The sequence below is a fragment of the Anomaloglossus baeobatrachus genome, chromosome 1 (assembly GCF_048569485.1).
Source record: "Anomaloglossus baeobatrachus isolate aAnoBae1 chromosome 1, aAnoBae1.hap1, whole genome shotgun sequence".
Classification (NCBI taxonomy): domain Eukaryota; kingdom Metazoa; phylum Chordata; class Amphibia; order Anura; family Aromobatidae; genus Anomaloglossus; species Anomaloglossus baeobatrachus.
Window position 1 is genome coordinate 335,619,506 of NC_134353.1, and position 21,960 is coordinate 335,641,465.

The 21,960-nt window shown below is 40.2% G+C and overlaps 1 protein-coding gene across 1 annotated transcript in view; it reads left to right on the forward strand.

Moving 5' to 3' along the window:
- Positions 1–21,960, forward strand: part of FRAS1 (Fraser extracellular matrix complex subunit 1) — a 724,001-nt gene that overhangs the window by 633,328 nt on the left and 68,713 nt on the right. Inside the window, exons 48-55 of the mRNA XM_075352182.1 lie at positions 536–660; positions 4,019–4,159; positions 4,388–4,615; positions 5,615–5,728; positions 6,652–6,802; positions 9,450–9,609; positions 13,437–13,605; positions 18,227–18,473. Of these exons, the coding sequence (XP_075208297.1) occupies positions 536–660; positions 4,019–4,159; positions 4,388–4,615; positions 5,615–5,728; positions 6,652–6,802; positions 9,450–9,609; positions 13,437–13,605; positions 18,227–18,473 (1,335 nt within the window). The remainder of the gene's footprint in view (positions 1–535; positions 661–4,018; positions 4,160–4,387; positions 4,616–5,614; positions 5,729–6,651; positions 6,803–9,449; positions 9,610–13,436; positions 13,606–18,226; positions 18,474–21,960) is intronic.

Consider the following 21,960-nt stretch of genomic DNA (forward strand, 5'->3'; position numbering starts at 1 on the left):
AAATTCATTAAATTAAATTATATAATCATTAATTAATTTAATTTATACATTACATTCATTAATTTTGTTTAAAATTTCATTTTCATTTTTAATTTTTACATTTTTTTTCATTAAAAAATGTCATTTAATAAAATGAAAATGTCTAATTTGCCAAGTAATGGGTTAAAGCACGTTTATTTACATGCTATTAGTTCAGGTTAAGAAATCCTGATGACAGGTTCTCTTTAAAGGTAAAAAAAAGAAAATAAACGACAAAGATCTTTTAGCCTAGAAGAATATTAAAGTAAAGATGGAAGATAAAGATATTGGACAGATTGAAGCTCTCAGTGTGTAATTGCAGCAAATACTCATCATTGTATATCGTGACTAAGCTGTGATATTACATTACTTTGTCATTACCAAGCCACATATTGATTTCTTATCAAAGGGTTAATGTGTCAGATTGTGGGGTTTTTTTATATTAGGAAACCATGTAAGCGAAAAGATTGATGGCAGTTCTTCATGGTTGATTTTTTTTCTCTCTCCTTTTTTGTAGGCATAAAAATTAACAGCTTCAGTCAAGCAGATCTGGAATCTCGAAATATCCAATACATTCACACTAGTGGTGATGAAAAACATGCCGATGACTTCACCTTCACCGTCTCAGATGGAGTCAATGAGGTAGAAGAGTTTTTGTTTTGTTAGGTTCTCAGTTTACAGGACATTTGTGGTTGTTTTGAGGTGAACAATCGGCCTGAAGCAGATTTCCCAAGGCGCTCATTTTATTTTCTTTACAGTTTCAATTTTGCTAGGTCTCATCATTGTTTATTTGGCTGCACTGGTTAATCTCATTCACTTCACATTCTCCTCTAATGCCTTCAGCCAAGAGTGTTGTTCTTTTCAATTTATAGAGAATATAAACTACATTTTAATACGGTTTCATTCACCTAGGTATTTCTTTATTATTTCATTTTGAGCCTTTTCCTGTATTAAAAGCGTAACAAGCACAATTCCAGTCGGATATGAGAATACTTCTGCATGGCTGATACATTTTGCAATATAGTTATTGCTGGTTGTATTTATGTCAACAGCAGAACTACCTTAAAGGGGTGGTTCACCCATATTTTGTATTGTCTATATCGATATTATATTGAGAAACAATGTTTCTCTCAAATACCTTGTGTTGGCAATAGTGCCTGTGAGAGGCGCTATTGCAGACCGCTGCTCCCCGTCCAGTGACGTACCCGTCCAATGCTGCCTCGTCACATCCGTGCAGCCGGCTACATTCTGAGCCCATCTGCTCCCTCCTCCCTCACAGCACGTCTCTTGCTTGCAGCGTTCTGCGAGGAGGGAGGGGGGAGCAGGAGACGCACCGTGCTGTGCTAGGAGGGAGCAGGAGATGCGCCGTGCTAGGAGGGAGGAGGAGGGGGGAGCAGATGGGCTGTGACAGCAGTGAAACACCGCTCACAGCTCAGAGTCTGGAAGACTGTAGCCGGCTGCACGGATGTGACAAGGCAGCATTTGACGGGTACGTGACTGGACGGGGAACAGCGGTGTGCAATAGCGCCTCTCACAGGCACTATTGACAACACAAGGTATTTGAGAGAAACATTGTTTCTCAATATAATATCGATCTAGACAATAAAAAATATGGGTGAACCACCCCTTTAAGAAGTACTAAATATTAGTAGTAGCAAAGAATTATTAAGGAATAGTTTTCATGTCCTGGATTTGTCGATATAGTTGGAGAATTGTATCTCTCCTCTAGGCCTAACCCCTTAACGACCGGCCGTTTGTTTTTTTTTCCCGCCATTCTTCCTCTGAGAGACGTAACTTTTTTTTATTTTTCAGTCAATATGGTCATGTGAGGGCTCATTTTTTGCGGAACGAGCTGTACTTTTAAATGAAACCATAAGTTTTACCATATAGTGTACTGGAAAACAGCAGAAAAATTCTAAATGCAGAAAAATTGCAAAAAAAGTGCGATAGCACTATTGTTTTTGAGATATTTTATTCACTGTATTCACTATAAGGTAAAACTGATATGTGGGAGTGATGCCTCAGGTCAGTGTGAGTTCATAGACACCAAACATGTATAGGTTTACTTTTATATAAGGTGTTAAAAAAAATCGGAAGTTTGTCCGAAAAAAAGTGGCGCACGTTTTACGCCATATTCCGTGACCGTAGCGTTCTCATTTTTCAGGATCTATGGCTCAGTGGTGGCTTATGTTTGGCATCTCGAGCTGACGTTTTTAACTGTACCATTTTTGCGCAGATGCTACGTTTTGATCGCCTGTTATTGTATTCAGCGCAAAAGTTGTGGCGACAAAAAAATGATTTGGGCGTTTGGAATTTTTTTGCCGTTACGCCGTTTACTGATTAGATTAATTGATTTTATATTTTGATAGATCGGGAGTTTATGAACGCAGCGATACCAATTGTGTGCATATTTTTTTAACCCTTTAAGTTTCAATGGGGCGAAAGGGAGGTGATTTGAACTTTTAGTTTTTTTTGTTGTTTTTTAATTTTTTAAAACTTTTTTTTTAATTTTTTTATTTTACTAGTCCTCCTAGGGGGCTATAGCGATCAGCAATCTGATCGCTCTACACTATCTGCTGATCACAGCTATACAGCTGTAAACAGCAGATACGTTCACTTTCTGGTTCTCGGCTGCGGGCTGAGTGAAACTAAAAGTAGTTCATGTCTAGCACAGGAGTCATCACATGACCCTGTGCTACCATAACAACCACCGGAAGTCACGTGATCACGTCGCGTGACTTCCGGTATTGTACGGTAAGTAAAAACGTCGATGCCGTTATAATGGCGCTGTCACATATTGACAGCACCATTTAACGGGTTAAACGGCACGAGCAGATAAATGATTCTGCTCGTGCCTAGCAGGCACACATCTCAGCTGTGAAAATCAGCTGAGATGTGCGCCGATCGCGGCATGATGCCGCCGGCAGACCGCGGGCAGTAACATTTTGACCGCTAGGACATAAAATTACTGCCCACGGTCGTTAAGGGGCTAAGTATGCAAACTGATCTCAGTATTGGTAGGAACCAGTTTTTCTAAGTCGCTTCTTCGGGGACACAGAAAACTTTTGGCTTAGAGGGGCAATGGTTTCTGTATCCTCCAATGAAGACAACAAAAAAGAGAATTTTTGTTGAGTACCAACAATCTTCATTTTTCTATTCTAATGAAAAATAGCCATAGACAGGTGGGAGGAGTGAATGACCACATTGGAAGCCATCATCATCCCTACATGTAAGATGCAAAAGACAAAGTTAGTTAGAATCTTCATGAAAAGCAAACTAAATTGGCTAGTAGCCATGTGCTGTGACTGCAAATGCAAAAGCAAAAAAATACAAAGGTACAGTGGCACCTTGTTGAATTATGGTATATGTAGACCTGTCATATGTGGTAGGTGGTCTCAGTCAATATGATCAAAATGCATTTCCGGTGACTACCTCTTGAAGCTCATCAAGAGTGTGCAAAGCAGTAATCAAAGCAAAAGGTGGCTACTTTGAAGAACCTAGAATATAAGACATATTTTCAGTGGTTTCACACTTTTTTAAGTATTTCATTCCACACGTGTTAATTCATTGTTTTGATGCCTTCAATGTGAATCTCCAATTTTCAGAGTCATGAAAATAAAGAAAACTCTTTGAATGAGAGTGTGTCCGAACTTTTGGTCTGTACTGTATATAGTAAATAAGGCAGTAAAGCAATTAACATGTAAAAAATATTCCATGATTTGTTTGTGTCTTGACTTGTGTTTGTTTTTGCATTGCAGTCAGACCTAATTTGCACCGCCCTAGTTTATATACTTTAAGGTTGTGCTGACTGTTGGGATTTGTAATTTCAACTCGGCTAATATCACAATCACTGTCATTTCACTGGAGAAAAAATGGATTTGGACAGAAAATAATTTCACCAAAATCTTTCCTTCTTTTACTTGGGCTTGTCTTACCTGCTTATAAACTTTAATAGGGTTCTCACATTTATGATGCATCTCTGATATTTTTTATATTTAAGGTATCCCAGACTTTTTACATCACTATTAATAAGGTAGATGACTCTATACCCGTTGTGCAGAATTTAGGAATGAGGGTGCAAGAAGGTGTTCGAAAAACTATTACTGAATTTGAGCTGAAAGCTACCGATGCTGATACTGAGGTATGACGCTCTGAATCTACAAGCTTCAGGTTGCTGTAATGTTGCTTTTTCTTGAGGATTGGAATCCCTGACTTTTTGACCATGACAACTAATTTTGTGCTTTAGATAAATGTATTTATGAAATGTAACATAATAGTATTTATAAAATAAAAGTGGAGCACTTTTGGCAATTATTAAATTAGGCATATAGCATTACATACTTAAAGCAGTCTCTCATCTTTAAAACAGGCAGAATTGGTTACATTCACCATTGTCCAGCCACCTCGTTATGGAGTAATCGAGCGCAGCACCAATGGTCAGAGCTACCGCCAGACGTTTACCTTTACAATGGAAGACATCTATCAAAATCGTATTAGCTACAATCATGATGGAAGTAACACTCTAAAGGACCGATTCTCCTTTACCGTCTCAGATGGAACCAACCTCTTCTTTATTGTGGAGGATGGGGGAAAAGAGGTGATTTTAGCCATGTTATGACATGTATTAAGACATGTTTTTCATTATCAGAACACAAATAATTTCAAAATATCTATCAGTATTAAAGATTTCAGTGACCCAGTGTTTATGGGGTCCTTCTTACAATAGAAGCTAGTTAAAGAAATTACATTGATGGATATTTATTTTACAACACTGCCAGCCTAATCTATTCTTTCCTCAATGAGATGGCAAACTGAAAACTAGGCACGTGTGCTCGTAGTCAGTTCCCAAACTTTAGCTGTGTAAGTCTGCTCGTGCTAAGCTTGGTTATACACATGACAGAAAAGTCAGTTAAACCTGCTGATTTTCAGATTTTTTTCTAGCAACTGATTGCATACGGGGGTCAGACGGCTGACCTCTGATGATGGATATGCGTGGTAGGAGGGCACGGACATGTTGAGTTGAAAGTGTGCAAGATGTGGGGTTTTTTTCTTTGCGAGATAACCCACAAAAATAAACACGTGCTCTGAGACAAGTCTGTATGTTAACAGTGAAGTTAACAAAATTGTAGCAATAATAAAGTGTTAACAGACAAATTTGCTTCTTTCTCTGCCAGAATTGATTCTCAGTTCTAAGGTAATATCTGTATTCAGTGAAGACTTTCCCATTACTGAGATAGGAGATGGCAGTTGGTGGTGATGACATTCTATGGTGGTGGGAGGAGCTAGAAGGAGGAGTTGAAGGCAGAGCTCCACCCCCTCTTCTCTTCTATCTAAATAGAAGCTTAAGAGTAACAACTGCCATCTCCTATCTCAGTAATGGGAAAGTCTTCACTGAATACAGATTTTACCTCAGAATTGAGAGTTTTGATAATGACTGATCAATTGTGACAGACAAAGAAGCAAAGTTGTCTGATAAGATATATTACACAGTTGGTTATTTTATATTTATATGTACTATTGATTTATGAAATAAAAAAATTAAAACAACAATTACACTTTAAGATTCTTAATAAGGATATTTATGTTATTTTTTCAGATTGTAACGGCAGCTCCTCAGAGATTTAAAGTAGACATCCTTCCAGTTGATGATGGAACCCCAAGAATCATTACCAATTTAGGACTTCAGTGGTTGGAATATATGGATGGAAAGGTAATGACAGCTAAACTGAATTGGCATTTAGAACATGACTCAATTTTATGTGCTACTAATACCACCTAATGTGTCCGTGATCTGACAGGGGAATATCAATAATGGTCTTCATTTGGCAACACATTTGTATTTGGCTATTTATACACATTGGAAAAATGTAATTTCCTGTCTGCAAACAGGCTAAATGCCTGTATAATAACGTCCTTACATCCATTTTGGATTCATTTGAACCCCTCTTGAGCACCCATTTTTTTCGAATGAGCCATAAACCTCCCTCTAAAAGGCCAAATTGATAACATATGAGAAGATTGCTTTTGATGGAATTTCCTAAGGATCTCTTGTAGTTGAGCCACACTTAAAAACAAACCATGCATTTATATAATTGAACAAAAGAAACGCTATCGCAGTGTTGGCTGGTCCGCCAAATTTCTACATTCTTTTGTTTCTGTAGAATGACTATACATGGCACAATGGATAATTTCCTAATGACCAGTTCCATTTTGGGCTCACATCTAGTTGAGGATGCAGGTTTTGGTTAGAGCCTTGATCTAACATTCTTTATCCACTAATGCAGTGGAGCATTATGGCAAATCTCCTACAGCCATAGATACACAGGTTTGTTGGAAAGTGTTCAGAAGTTGGCCAATCTGCATGGAAAACAAATGCAAAATAATTATGCACACAATGAGGTATTGAAAAAGGCTGAGCATAAGTAAAAAAAATGTATGTTTATTTTTATGTGTTTTTAGGTGCTTTACAATTTTGTATTATCTCTGTAATACTGTTCTTGTGTTGTAGATATCCCCTACCTTTCTCCAATTCAATGTGTTCAACAATTTTTGCTGATAAAGTTCAACTTTTTTTCTTTTACATAATTTCACTTAGTGTTTGATGACAATTTGCAATATTTGGACTATTTACAGGCTTCTAATTACATTACAAAGAAAGAACTAATGACCATGGACCCAGACACTGATGACAAGCAACTTACTTACGAAATCTTAAGTGGACCCTTACATGGTTATTTGGAAAACAAGCTAAAACCTGGGGTATTGCTTACTTCATTTACACAAGGTATGGTTTTTTTTGTTATTTTTTAAAAAACTATTTGGTAATTCTGGATAAGTATGGATACACCCTGATAAAAAAAAAATAGTAAAGTCGATTTTAAAATGGCGGCTTTGCAGATAGCCGCCATGGGTGTCACCCAGCATCAAATGTTTTGCCCCTCCCATGTACTAATATGCCACATACGGTAAGGTGATAACAGCAACCACTTCCATTTTATCAGGGTGTATCCATACTTATGGCCTACCCTGTAGAATATTAAAAAAAAATAAATTCACTATGAAATGTATATATTTTAGAGTCATTACACACAGAGGGATCTGTTTCAAGTGTTTATTTCTGTTAATGTTGATGATTATGGCTTACAGCCAATGAAAACCCAAATGTCATTATCTCAGAAAATTAGAATATTATATAAGACCAACTGAAAAAATGATTTTAAACTCAGAAATGTTGGCCTACTGAAAAGTATGTACAGAAAATGCATTCAATACTTGGTCGGGCCTCCTTTTGCATGGATTACTGCATCAATGCGGCGTGGCATGGAGGTGATTAGCCTGTGGCGCTACTAAGGTGTAATGGAATCCCAGGTTGCTTTGATAGCAGCCTTCAGCTTGTCTGCATTATTGGGTCTGGTGTCTCTCATCTTCCTCTTGACTATACCCCATAGATTCTTTATGGGGTTTAGGTTAGGTGAGTTTGCTGGCCAATCAAGCACAGTGATACTTTGGTTATTAAACCAGGTATTGGTACCTTTGGCAGTGTGGACAGGTGCCAAGTCCTGCTGGAAAATGAAATTTCCAACTCCAAAAAGCTTGCCAGCAGAGGGAAATATGACATGCTCTAAAATTTCCTGGTAGACGGCTGTGCTGACTTTGGTCTTGATAAACACAGTGGACCTACACCAACAGATGACATAGCTCTCTAAACCATCATGGATACTTCACACTAGACCTCAAGCAGCTTGGATTGTGGCCTCTCCACTCTTCCTCCAGATTCTGGGACCTTGATTTCTAAATGAAATGCAAAATTTACTTTAATCTGAAAACAACACCTTGTACCACTGAGCAACAGTCTAGTTCTTTTTCTCCTTGGCCCAGGTAAGACGCTTCTGGCATTGTCTATTGGTCATGAGTGGCTTGACACAAGGAATGTGACAGTTGTAGCTCATGTCCTGGATATGTCTGTGTGTGGTGGCTCTTGGAGCACTGATTCCAGCAGCAGTCCACTCCTTGTGAATCTCCCCCAAATTTTTGAATTGCCTTTTCTTAACAATCCTTTCAAGGTTGTGGTTATTCCGGTTGCTTGTGCACCTTTTTTCTTCCTCACGTTTCCTTCCACTCAACTTTCCATTAATATTCTTGGATACAGCACACTGTGCACAGCCAGCTTCATTAGCAATGACGTTTTGTGGCTTACCCTCCTTGTGTAGTGTGTCAATAACTGCCTTCTAGACATCTGTCAAGTCAGCAGTCTTCCCCATGATTGTGTAGCCTACTCAACCAGACTAAAGCCTGCTTTACACTTTTCAATTTGTTGTGTGATCGCATTTGCGATCGCACCCGCCCCCATCGTTTGTACGGCACAGGCAATTTGTTGCCCGTGTCGCATGATGTTGTAACCCCCCATCACACATACTTACCTTCCAAAAGACCTCGCTGTGGGTGGCGAATATCCATTTCCTGAAGGGGGAGGGACGTTCGGTGTCACAGCGACGTCACACAGCAGCCGGTCCAATAGAAGCGGAGGGGCGGAGATAAGCGGGACGTAACATCCCGCCCACCTCCTTCCTTCCGCATTGCTGGCGGGACGCAGATAAGCTGTGTTCATCGTTCCCGGGGTGTCACACGGAGCGATGTGTGCTGCCTCGGGAACATTGAACAACCGGACGTTCGATTTTTAGAAAATGAGCGACGTGTCAATGATGAACGAAAAGATGAGTATTTCTCCTCATTCATAGCTGTCACACGCTACGATATCACTAATGATGCCGGATGTGCGTCACTTACGACGTGACCCCGCCGACATCTCATTAGATATATCGTAGCGTGTAACGCCCGCTTAAGGGACTGTTTTAAACACTTAGGAAACCTTTGTAGGTGTTTTGTGTTAATTATTCTAATTTTCTGAGCTAATGACTTTTGGGTTTTCATTGGCTGTAAGCCATAATCATCAACATTAACAGAAATAAACACTTAATAGATCCCTCTGTTTGTAATGACTCTATATATATTCCCTTTTTGTATTGAATAACTGAAATAAATTAAATTTATTTATTTGAAGCACTTGTAGCTGACAAATTAGGATACAATTGCCTGGGAACACATTATTTCTTACAAAAAACAAATATACTGTTTTAATTGGAGACCCTAAAACACATTCCCCAGATAGATTTTTTTTTATCTCTTTAAAATGGCTTTAAATAGAAATCTCTTAATGTCATATTCCCTTAGTATTCTCCAACATCTTTCTGCATAGCCATAGGCAATTTATTATTATTGTTTTGCAGTGTAGTTTATACTGCTGGAGATGTTTCACATTAGCACTGAGAGTACGTGATTATGATTTGTTATATTTTCCTGGCGAGTTCATAAATTTCACCTAAATACATATACTTTTGGATCAGCCTAATGAGTTCCTTTTTTTCTATCAGAGGACATAAACCTGGGTTTGATACGTTATATTCTGAATGAAGCCAAGTATAAGGAAACTATGGATAATTTCAAATTTCTTGTGAAAGACAGTAAACCGAATGTGGTCAGTGACAACATGTTCCATATCCAGTGGTCCCTGATCAGCTTCACACATGTTAGGTAAGTCAGTGGCTATGAAAAAGTATGAAAGTAGGTTTCTGACTCTTTCACTCTTAATATAGTCTCAATGTGGTTGAGAAAAATTGGAAATGGCATATTCTGACCTTTAGATTCCTCTGTCCCCTTGGCCCTGTCCCTCCCCAGTTTCCTCTTCTTTACTTTCAACTTGGTTAGCAGCTGTGAGCTTCATCTAATCACTTCAGCCATTGATTGATGCAACGATCATATGCTAACCATGTCGGAAAAGAATAAGAAGGGGACACGGCCAGCAGGTCAGAGAAATAGGGGATCAGTAGGTTAGTATATGGAATTATTTCAGCACACTAGCATTGCGTAAAGTTAAAGAAGGGTTAAATTTGTTTTCATTCATTATCAGAACTTTATGCAATATTAATTAGTTATTCCCATCTCCATACATGAATGTTGTCAAGATACTGTGAAATCAAGCGCTTTTGCAGATTACTGCTTACTAAATTTGCATCGGTGTTTGACACAATAACATTTTTCTTTTGTTTACAGCTCGATGCCTAGAAGACTGACCACTGCTGCTGGTCAGTATTAGGAGGTAAAAATATGCCCCAACGATCTCAGCAATGTTCTAAACAGTGCTTACAAGTTCAATAGAAAAGAGCTTGTAAGCACGCCTCATGTTCTGCTGTCTAGTAGTAGTAGTGGTGGTTGGTCTCCATGGCAACAAGCTGTAAACAAAAGTGTTAAAAGGAACGTGACAGCTGCTCTTTTCTTAATATTACTTAATGCGGTTTCAAAGACACCCCTTTGTTGGCTTTTTGTCTTATAAATAACCCTAAAATAATTTTTACAATTGGACCAGTGATATGTTAATTACTGGATGACTAGTTGTGTGGTGTTATTTTTCTCCAGATTAATAAATCCGGTAATCATGTTATCACTCCCCTGTGATCAGGTGGCTTATGGGTTGTCATGATAGCCAGGGGCCAGCTGATGCCCCTGTGTTTGTCATAACAGTAGTCCTGTGAAAACCAGCCTGTGGCCAGCATTCATAATGTGATTTTATTCTATATATAGCAATGCTATGGCATTGCTCCATATAGAACAAGTGATCAGACTATTGCAGGTTAAGGTCCCCTTTTACCACATTAAAAATAAGACATGAAGAAAAACCCAAAACACATATTTGGTATTGCTGTGTTCTTAAAACCCCTATCTATCAAAATAGAAAATAAATTAATCTGGTCGGTAAACAGCATAACGAGAAAAATAATCTAAACACAAGAATTGCAGTTTTTTGGTCCATTCAACAGAAAAAAAAATAATAACAGGAGATCAAAACATTGTAGAAGCGCTGTCGTACTAAATAGTCAGTCATCTAACCGAATTTGCACTTTTTTTTTTCCCTCCCCCCACTCCCGCCTTGGCCTCCATTGAGAAGTGACTTTTAATATGTCGCAGTAAAGAAGATTTTATTCACTGTAAAGGCCCCGTCACACTAAGCAACATCGCTAGCAACATCTCTGCTAACGAACAACTTTTGTGACGTTGCTAGCGATGTTGCTGTGTGTGACATCCAGCAACAACCTGGCCCCTGCTGTGAGGTCGTTGGTTGTTGCTGAATGTCCTGGGCCATTTTTTAGTTGTTGCTGTCCCGCTGTGAAGCACCGATCGCTGTGTGTGACAGCGAGACAGCAACAACTAAATGTGCAGGCAGCAGGAGCCGGCTTCTGCGGAGGCTGGTAACCACAGTAAACATCGGGTAACCAAGAAGCCCTGTCCTTGGTTACCCGATATTTACCTTTGTTACCAGCCTCCGCCGCTTTCACTGTCAGTGCCGGCTCCTGCTCTGTGCACATGTAGCTGCAGGACACATCGGGTTAATTAACCCGATGTGTGCTGTAGCTAGGAGAGCAGGGAGCCAGCGTTAAGCGGTGTGCGCTGCTCCCTGCTCTGTGCACATTTAGCTGCAGCACACATCGGGTAATTAACCCGATGTGTGCTGTAACTAGGAGAGCAGGGAGCCAGCGCTCAGTGTGCGCTGCTCCCTGCTCTCTGCACGTGTAGCTGCGTGCGCTGGTAACAAAGGTAAATATCGGGTTGGTTACCCGATATTTACCTTAGTTACCAAGTGCAGCATCTTCCACGCGGCGCTGGGGGCTGGTCACTAGTTGCTGGTGAGCTCACCAGCAACTCGTGTAGCGACGCTCCAGCGATCCCTGCCAGGTCAGGTTGCTGGTGGGATCGCTGGAGCGTCGCAGTGTGACATCTCACCAGCAACCTCCTAGCAACTTACCAGCGATCCCTATCGTTGTTGGGATCGCTGGTAAGTTGCTTAGTGTGACTGGACCTTAAGTGAATGCTGTGCATTTTCTTCTGTATAAAACATTGTATGTACCCAAGATAATAGCAATAAAAACATCAACTTGGGGCACAAAAAACAAGCCCCCTCACAGGCCCAGATCCCCAAAATTGAAAATGTTCTGACTCTCAAAGTCGTGACACAGGCAAGATTTTTTCAAAATGCTCGTTACGAGTACCGAGCACCCGAGCATGGTAGTGCTTGATCATCAGTCTCATCAGTAATGATTAAATAAAGCTTACTCATGCTCCACAGGCCCAGGCATGCTTCTTTGCTACTGCTCCGGTCTTTGCTTACAGGCTGCAGTGGTGACTTTACGACTAGAGCACATGTGACTTATGCAGTCAATCACTGAGCTTAGCAGTAATGCCAAGGTAAAGGGGCTCAAGCTACTGAACCCAGTGATTGGCTGACGTGTTCATGTGTGTTGTAGTCGTGACATCATTACAGCATCTTGTAAACATAACCCGCAGTAGCAGAGAGGCATCGCTTGACCCCGATGAGGAAGAGGTACTTATTTTCTCATTTTTCATTACAGCAAGGCTATTGGCATAAAAATATAAAATAAATGGAAAACCCCTATAAATGAGGGGGACCTATATTTAATTCTTGCACAGAGGCCCTTTTCTCTGTGTCTGCCTCTGTTTCTGTATGACTGGGTGCACTGGGCTAATTACTCACTCAATTAAAAGTCTATGAGCCAGTTTACTTCTCTGTGCACACTCTTATCATAACGTTTCTCACTTTGTCCCCTTGAGCTTAGCACTCCTGCCTGCTGATCAGCTCTGTTCAGAGCAGTTTTTGTGTAGTTGATGAGGGTCTCCTCACTTTTTAACAGAACCTTGTCATATAAGGTTCCCATAATCTGGAGGATTGGACAGAACGTCTGCTATAAAATCAGGTCCTTAAGTAGGTGATAAGACACTGTAATTTATTTATGGTCACATTTAGTAATATTGTTAATGAGTAACTGTCCATTGTTTTCTTAGAAAAAGGGCAGTCACACAGTTGCTGGCCACGCTTTAAGTATTTGGTAACTTCTACTCATAAATATGAGTACTTATATCACTAAGCAGTCAACAATTTATTGAATGCCCTTTACTATCGATATGGTATATTGTATTCTCCTTCATGTAACTCTCCAGAATGTCCTTTCCTGTCTGATAAAAGCCTTGCATCGTGAAAATCACAGTCTGCGTTTTGAGACTTTCATCAGTCAGCTGTCAAGGAGATAAGACGAGATGCAGAGAACAAACTAGCAATTTAATAGAAATGTTTGTTTCATCCTTTAGTGTGGCTGCCACTATATAGAGCTTGTTCCTTGGATTTTACTATCAATTTATTTTCAAAATGCGTTAGCCAAGGAGTTTTTTGGACTTTTTTCCTCCAATGAATTTGTTCCATTCACTGCTTAATGTAATGTATCCACTAAATACTAATAAATACTTTTTTTCATGGAGTCTGTCAGTAATTTGTTTATTTTTATTTTTTTAAGTTACAATGTAAGTGAAAAAGCAGGATCCATAAGTATAAGCGTAAAAAGGACCGGTAATCTTAATCAGTATGCAATAGTCTTATGCCGGACCGAACAGGGAACCGCCACATCAAGCTCAAGTGTGGGCTCCAGACCAGGACAGCAGGACTATGTGGAATATGCTGGCCAGGTAAATATAGTCACAGCTTACTTTCTCTGTTATCACTATGTAATTTATTTTTCCAAAATTCGTTGATTCATTTTGTTAATATTTCTATAGAAGGTTTGCAACCCCCCATTAAAATATAGCATTGACACAGGTATACATAATTTTATCTTTTAAAGGGAACCTGTCATGTGCAAAAACGCTATTTACCTTAGTGCGAGCACAGCTACTGGGAGAAAATGAACTTGTATCCTTCTGGGAGCCGCATACTGTCAGTCATAGAGGGGTGCACATAATGGTTGCAGTCACTATACTGTGATCGTGGCTTTAATCATGCCCTGGCACTTTGATTGACAGCCCGTTATGCACAGTTTCACTGCAGCGTGAGCCATCAAAGTGCTGGGGAGGGATTACAGCCTTCAATGACAGTATAGTGAGCGGAGACTTTGAGTGCTCCATGCTCGCACCTATGACTGAAAGCGAGCTTCTCCCGGGAGGATATAAGTTAATTTTCTTCTGATAACCATGCGTTTCCATCATTCTTAATACTATTTACCTGCAGATCAATTCCAGACATGACAGGTTCTTTTTAGATCTATGTTTGTGCAGTGGTTTAAAAATTAAAAGCAGGTGGGGAGGTGTATCTGTAAATGATTAGCCCTGCCATGATGCATGGAGCGTCGTACTTGGTTTGAACAGTTGTTCCATGCTGACATAATCCCAGAGTTTCTGCTACATAATCTGAAGGCAGCATGCTGTAAGAGTTAAAACAGAGAATTCAGCCCTGCGTCTCTTATCACAAAGTCTATTTTGTTTACCTGCAATGTTAGTTTAAGCCTCTTAGCTTTATCATTAGTGGGTCAGAGGAGCAAATGCACTGTAGTTTGACTTGGCCCCTTCTGAATTTATCAGCTTCTGTCTTTGGAAATGTACACTGAAAGCCTGGTGTGGGCAGGGGCAGCTGGCAGAGCTCTGCTACATGTTAAATATAATATCTTTCACTGTGTCAGAATGGCTGCAGCCAGTAGTCTAAGTGATATATAGTTGGAATCAGGGTTTCTGTCTCTACATCATTATGCTCTCTGATGAGGTAGCATAAAACTGCAGATTCCCTTTAAGACTTTATGATATAATATAGTTTTGCTACTTAGTGTTTGTCAATTAGTAAAGCTATATGTAAAGGGTTGTACACTGCATTTCCCCATTATACTCCATTACTGGCATTGCTCCTTTTGAGGTGAATAGCTACAGTCAGGGCCAGAAATATTTGGACAGTGACACAAGTTTTGTTATTTTAGCTGTTTACAAAAACATGTTCAGAAATACAATTATATATATATAATATGGGCTGAAAGTGCACACTCCCAGCTGCAATATGAGAGTTTTCACATCCAAATCGGAGAAAGGGTTTAGGAATCATAGCTCTGTAATGCATAGCCTCCTCTTTTTCAAGGGACCAAAAGTAATTGGACAAGGGACTCTAAGGGCTGCAATTAACTCTGAAGGCGTCTCCCTCGTTAACCTGTAATCAATGAAGTAGTTAAAAGGTCTGGGGTTGATTACAGGTGTGTGGTTTTGCATTTGGAAGCTGTTGCTGTGACCAGACAACATGCGGTCTAAGGAACTCTCAATTGAGGTGAAGCAGAACATCCTGAGGCTGAAAAAAAAGAAAAAATCCATCAGAGAGATAGCATAAATGCTTGGAGTAGCAAAATCAACAGTCGGGTACATTCTGAGAAAAAAGGAATTGACTGGTGAGCTTGGGAACTCAAAAAGGCCTGGGCGTCCACGGATGACAACAGTGGTGGATGATCGCCGCATACTTTCTTTGGTGAAGAAGAACCCGTTCACAACATCAACTGAAGTCCAGAACACTCTCAGTGAAGTAGGTGTATCTGTCTCTAAGTCAACAGTAAAGAGAAGACTCCATGAAAGTAAATACAAAGGGTTCACATCTAGATGCAAACCATTCATCAATTCCAAAAATAGACAGGCCAGAGTTAAATTTGCTGAAAAACACCTCATGAAGCCAGCTCAGTTCTGGAAAAGTATTCTATGGACAGATGAGACAAAGATCAACCTGTACCAGAATGATGGGAAGAAAAAAGTTTGGAGAAGAAAGGGAACGGCACATGATCCAAGGCACACCACATCCTCTGTAAAACATGGTGGAGGCAACGTGATGGCATGGGCATGCATGGCTTTCAATGGCACTGGGTCACTTGTGTTTATTGATGACATAACAGCAGACAAGAGTAGTCGGATGAATTCTGAAGTGTACCGGGATATACTTTCAGCCCAGATTCAGCCAAATGCCGCAAAGTTGATCGGACGGCGCTTCATAGTACAGATGGACAATGACCCCAAGCATACAGCCAAAGCTACCCAGGAGTTCATGAGTGCAAAAAAGTGGAACATTCTGCAATGGCCAAGTCAATCACCAGATCTTAACCCAATTGAGAATGCATTTCACTTGCTCAAATCCAGACTTAAGACGGAAAGACCCACAAACAAGCAAGACCTGAAGGCTGCGGCTGTAAAGACCTGGCAAAGCATTAAGAAGGAGGAAACCCAGCGTTTGGTGATGTCCATGGGTTCCAGACTTAAGGCAGTGATTGCCTCCAAAGGATTCGCAACAAAATATTGAAAATAAAAATATTTTGTTTGGGTTTGGTTTATTTGTCCAATTACTTTTGACCTCCTAAAATGTGGAGTGTTTGTAAAGAAATGTGTACAATTCCTACAATTTCTATCAGATATTTTTGTTCAAACCTTCAAATTAAACGTTACAATCTGCACTTGAATTCTGTTGTAGAGGTTTCATTTCAAATCCAATGTGGTGGCATGCAGAGCCCAACTCGCGAAAATTGTGTCACTGTCCAAATATTTCTGGACCTAACTGTATATAGAATAAAGGAGACTTTTTACAGCAGCCTGTCTTCTGTCCATGAAGCAGATATCACAGGCTATCGTAAATCTGTTATACATAATCTATAGAACAGGAATTATTTTTTCACCTGCCTACACAATTAATTCTATTACAGGAAGACACATTTTATTCTGACATATGACATGTTGCATACAGTTCTACAACAAAGCACTTTTCTGCTTAGTGTGTAAAATATTAGTGTTTTATTCTATTCTCTATCATTTTCTTTTCTATAAACAATCAGCAAGCTGTCTAGAAACATAATAGTTTTTGAGTGGGTGTAATTAACACTCAGAAAATTACTGTAAGTTAATAAATTGGAATGAAGGCCTGGACGTTTTCTATCTGGAAATGGTTCAACCCCTTAACGACCGCAGGCCGTAAAATTACGTCCTAGCGGTCATAACATTACTGCCCGCTGTCTGCCGGCAGCAGCATGCCGCGATCGGCGCACATCTCAGCTGATTTTCACAGCTGAGATGTGTGCCTGCTAGGCACGAGCAGAATCGTTATCTGCTCGTGCCGTTTAACCCCTGAAATGGCGCTGTCAATATGTGACAGCGCCATTATAAACGCGATCGCGGTAAAGTTTTACTTACCGCCCGATACCGGAAGTCACGTGACATGATCACGTGATTTCCGGTGGTTGTCATGGTAGCATAGGGTCATGTGATGACTCCTGTGCTAGACATGAACTACTTTCACTTTCGCTTTCCACGGAGGCCAGGGAAGCAGGAAGTGTACGTATCTGCTGTTTACAGCTGTGTGGCTGTGATCAGCAGATAGTGCAGAGCAATCGGATTGCTGATCGCAATAGCCCCCTAGGGGGACTAATAAAATAATAAAAAAAGTAAAAAAAGAAGTTTTAAAAAAAAAACAAAAAAACATAAAAGTTCAAATCACCCCCCTTTCGCCCCATTGAAAATTAAAGGGTTAAAAAATAAAAAATATACACACATTTGGTATCGCCGCGTTCAGAAACGCCCGATCTATCAAAATATAAAAATCAATTAATCTGATCAGTAAATGGCATAGCGGCAAAAAAATTCCAAACGCCAAAATGACGTTTTTTTGTCGCCACAACTTTTGCGCAAAATGCAATAACAGGCGATCAAAACGTAGCATCTGCGCAAAAATGGTACCGTTAAAAACGTCAGCTCGAGTCGCAAAAAATAAGCCGTCACTGAGCCATAGATCCCGAAAAATGAGAACGCTACTGGTCACGGAATATGGCGTAAAACGTGCGCCACTTTTTTCAGACAAACTTCCGAATTTTTTTAACCCCTTATATAAAAGTAAACCTATACATGTTTGGTGTCTACGAACTCACACTGACCTGAGGCATCACACCCACACATCAGTTTTACCATACAGTGAACACAGTGAATAAAATATCTCAAAAACAATAGTGCTATCGCACTTTTTTTGCAATTTTTCTGCATTTGGAATTTTTTTGCCATTTTCCAGTACACTATATGGTAAAACCTATGGTTTCATTGAAAATTACAGCTCGTTCCGCAAAAAATGAGCCCTCACATGACCATATTGACTGAAAAATAAAAAAGTTACATCTCTCAGAAAAAAAATGGCGAAAAAGAAAACTGAAAGCGAAAAATCGGCCGGTCGTGAAGGGGTTAAAGTGACGTTTCTTCATTAAAGCATATGTGAAAGCTGCAGAGTGTGTACATTAACATATGCCCTATGTAAATCTATCAGGTGCAGTTTGATGAGCGAGAAGACAGTAAAGCCTGTACCATCATCATTAATGACGACCAGATATATGAGAACATAGAACATTTCGTGGTGGAGCTGAGCATGCCAGCCTATGCACTTCTGGGGCAGATCACTAAGGCCATGGTTAACATTAATGACACAGAAGATGAGCCCACTTTGCAGTTTGATAAGAAGATCTACCGTGCTAATGAGAGTGTTGATGTCCTATCTGTACCTATTGAAAGGAAAGGTACGTTACCTTGATGTGTTGGGGCCCTACAAAAATTTCTGTAACTCTACAACCACACATACAGGTTTTATTTACTGTTTTTATGTATTTTTTAATCTAAATACAACAGTGAATACAAAAGTGAGGAGATTTATTTGTAAAAAGTAATGGATAGAAAATGTAAGAAGTCATCTGTTTGAATGGTTTTAACAAGAACAATGGTATCATTTATCTTTTAACTGCAGTCAGTGATGCTTTCATGTTTTTATACACCAATTTCATAATAATTAAGTTGAATTTAAATTGGTTGTTTTAGACATTGAACAGAGATGAGATCTTCCACTGTATTCTGTGTACACATCCGACCCCTGCCAGAGCTAATAACAGCTGATCAGTGGGGGTGTCTGACCCATCTGATATTGATGATCTATTCAAGGGATAGGCCATCATTATTATATGCCTCGACATCCCCTTTAATCCCGATCCCAGACCAGATTCCTAAAATTAATTAAAACCGAAGACAAAAGAAAGAAATTAACGTGACTAAAACATCAAGGTGCTGTTGCATACAGTGCCATAACAGTGGTTTTGTGTGCTGATCATCCATAGTAGCTATGCTAAATGCATTACCCTCTGTTAAAACATTTATAAAAATAAACTTTTAGCTTTACAGGAACCTGGTCTCAAGCTATTTAGGAGCCAATTTTCAGTTCTTTAGATTGAGAGGTAGTGATGGCAGTGAAGTATGTCTTAGGGTACGGGCCCACAATCAGGACCTGCTGCGTCCTGGAAGCAGCGGGTCCTGACCTGCAGGGCCTTGAGTCTCCTCCGCAGGAGACCAGCAGCTGCTTGTGGCAACGATCTGGGCTCGGGCAGTTGCGGTCTTTCTCTTCTGTACTCCCTGCAGAGAACGCTTGTGACTCCACAGCAAACAATTGTCATGCTGCAGTCGTAAAACTGCACTGCAGGTCAGTTTTTGTTGCAGGAAAAACAATCACAGTGGGCATGGGATTTCTAGAATTCCCATCCACTTTGCTTGTACTGTATGTTGCAGCGTTTTGGACACAGAGATGAAACATGCTGCTTTCAAAACGCTGCAGACACTAATTGTGGGCACGCACCGTTAGAGCTACAGTATGTACAGGTCATTTTTTTGTAGGCTGGCTGTATTTTCGACCAAGCGATCAGAAATGACGCAGCCCTCAAAAGAAAACAGTTCATAAATTCTATTTTAAAAACTTAGGCCCTGATTTATTAGGACTAGTGTTTTTATATGCCAATCTTTTTTTAAAATGTGTTTATTAAATAACAGTAATAGAACAGGTACGCAATGAAAACAGATATACTATATGATTACAGAATTATGGTAGGGTTCAACATTAGTGAAACACATATTCCAAATACCAGGGATGTAGAGACATCTAAACAAAATCTAAAGATCAAGAGGAACAGCAAACATAACAGAAGTACATAGTGACTGCTTCCACCCTAATTTCAACCTTCAAGTATATAACACAATTAAGTACCAGCCGTTAATATCCCTACTATAATACAATAGCGAGTGAACAGTTCATATAGCAATCACATTGAAGCTGGTAATGTTAAGTTTTCCAGACCTTGTTATATTTCTCATGACATCCTCTATTTTGATACACCGTCAACTCATAGGGAAGCATTGCGTTTACGACATCTACCCATGCATGTGTAGTCGGGGTGGGGGAGCTTCCCATACACCACAGGGCAATGAGCTTCCTGGCCCTAAAAAGGGATTCACATAGAAAAAATTTGTGGTGATGAAACCAAGTTCCCTCATCCAGGACACCGAACAAGCAGAGCAGTGGATCGAGAGGTATAGGAAAGGAGGCTAGGGAGGATAGGAGCGCAACAACCCCATGCCAAAAGGCAGCGATTACCGAGCAGCTCCAAATCATGTGGACAAAATCCGCGTTTTCCCTGTAACACCACAGACACTCTCACATCTCCAGGTGTCGCATCTTGAATAATCTCAGTAGGGTAAGATGCGCTTGATGTATTATGTAGATTTGAATAAATCTATTGATTGACGGGGAGATCTTAGTAGGTGATTCCAAAATTTCCTCCCAATCCTCCCCCTGTAGATTCGAAATCAGCAGCCCCCACTTTTTCCTAACTACTAATGGTTGGGATTCATTCCCCATGGACAACAGATATGTATACAGAGAGAAAAACAGCCCTTTCGGACCCTGAGACTGAAGTATACCTATTAAAGGAAAGGAGGATATTAGAGCAGCAGCGTAAGTTTGTCTCATGTGATACTGGAGCTCAGTTCTGAGCTGTAAATATCTGAATAAGTCACATCTAGCCACAGTAAACCTGGACTGGATCTGGTCAAAGGATAACAGGACATTTTGCTTATAAATCTCACTGAGAGAGAGAACACTGTACGAATTCCAGAATGTGGAAGATGGGTGGTCCAACGGCGTATAAAATATGTATTTTGCCATAGGGGCATTTCGACTATGACATCAGAGAAAAGCACTACCCTTTTGTCAGTTTGCATAACTGCAACGCTAGTCTGTGAAGGGGCAGCAATTTCTGCGATCTGAACCCCTCTGTTTCGAGGAGACCATGTATATAACGTGCCCGTACCGCATGGGCTAAGTGTCTCTCGGAGTTAGGCAAGCAAGAGCCAGGCATCCAAGAAGATATTGCCTTTAACTTACTTGCTAGATAATAGAAAAAATCTGTCAGCGCCGACCCCCACCCCCCATTTGTTAAGTCCTATGTAGGATAGTCAGTTTTAATTTGGGTCTACCATTGCCCCATACGAACCAGGTTATTAGTGTATTTAGGGACTATTACCACACTATGTTGGAGGAAATAGTTACATTTAGGGAGCAAGATCATGTTTATTTGATTAGTATGTCCTGGGACTGATATGGGGAGCTTGCTCCACAGTAGAAATTTTTGCTTGGCCAGTTCTAACAGAGGGTTTATATTGGACGAGAGGTCTTGCCTGCTATCTTTTTGTATAATGATTCCCAAATATTAATAGCTAGAGACTAAACATAGAGAGGATAGGGTCTCTAAATGGGAAGTGGGACGGCAGGAGAGGGACATCAGATTGGACTTATCTCAATTTAGGCCTAATACAGAATATTTAGTAAAGTCCTCTATAACCTCGACAACCCAGGGCAGTGACTGCTCCACATCATCCATAAAAATAATCCTATCGTCTGCATACAGACTGATCGTGTACACACGGTCAGCAATCCTGATACCCTTGATCAGCCTATCAGAACGTATCCTAATTGCTAAAGCTTCGATGGCTATGGCAAAGAGGGCCGGGGACAAGGGACACCCCTGGCGGGTTCCCCTTTCTAATAAGAAAGGTTCAGCGGAGATCCCATTGACCAGCATTCTGGCCTTGGGGCCCCATATAGCATTCGGATCCAAGCACAGAATCGGTGACCAAATCCGAAGTTCTGAAAGCAGGCCACCAGGAAGTTCCACTCTAGAAAGTCAAATG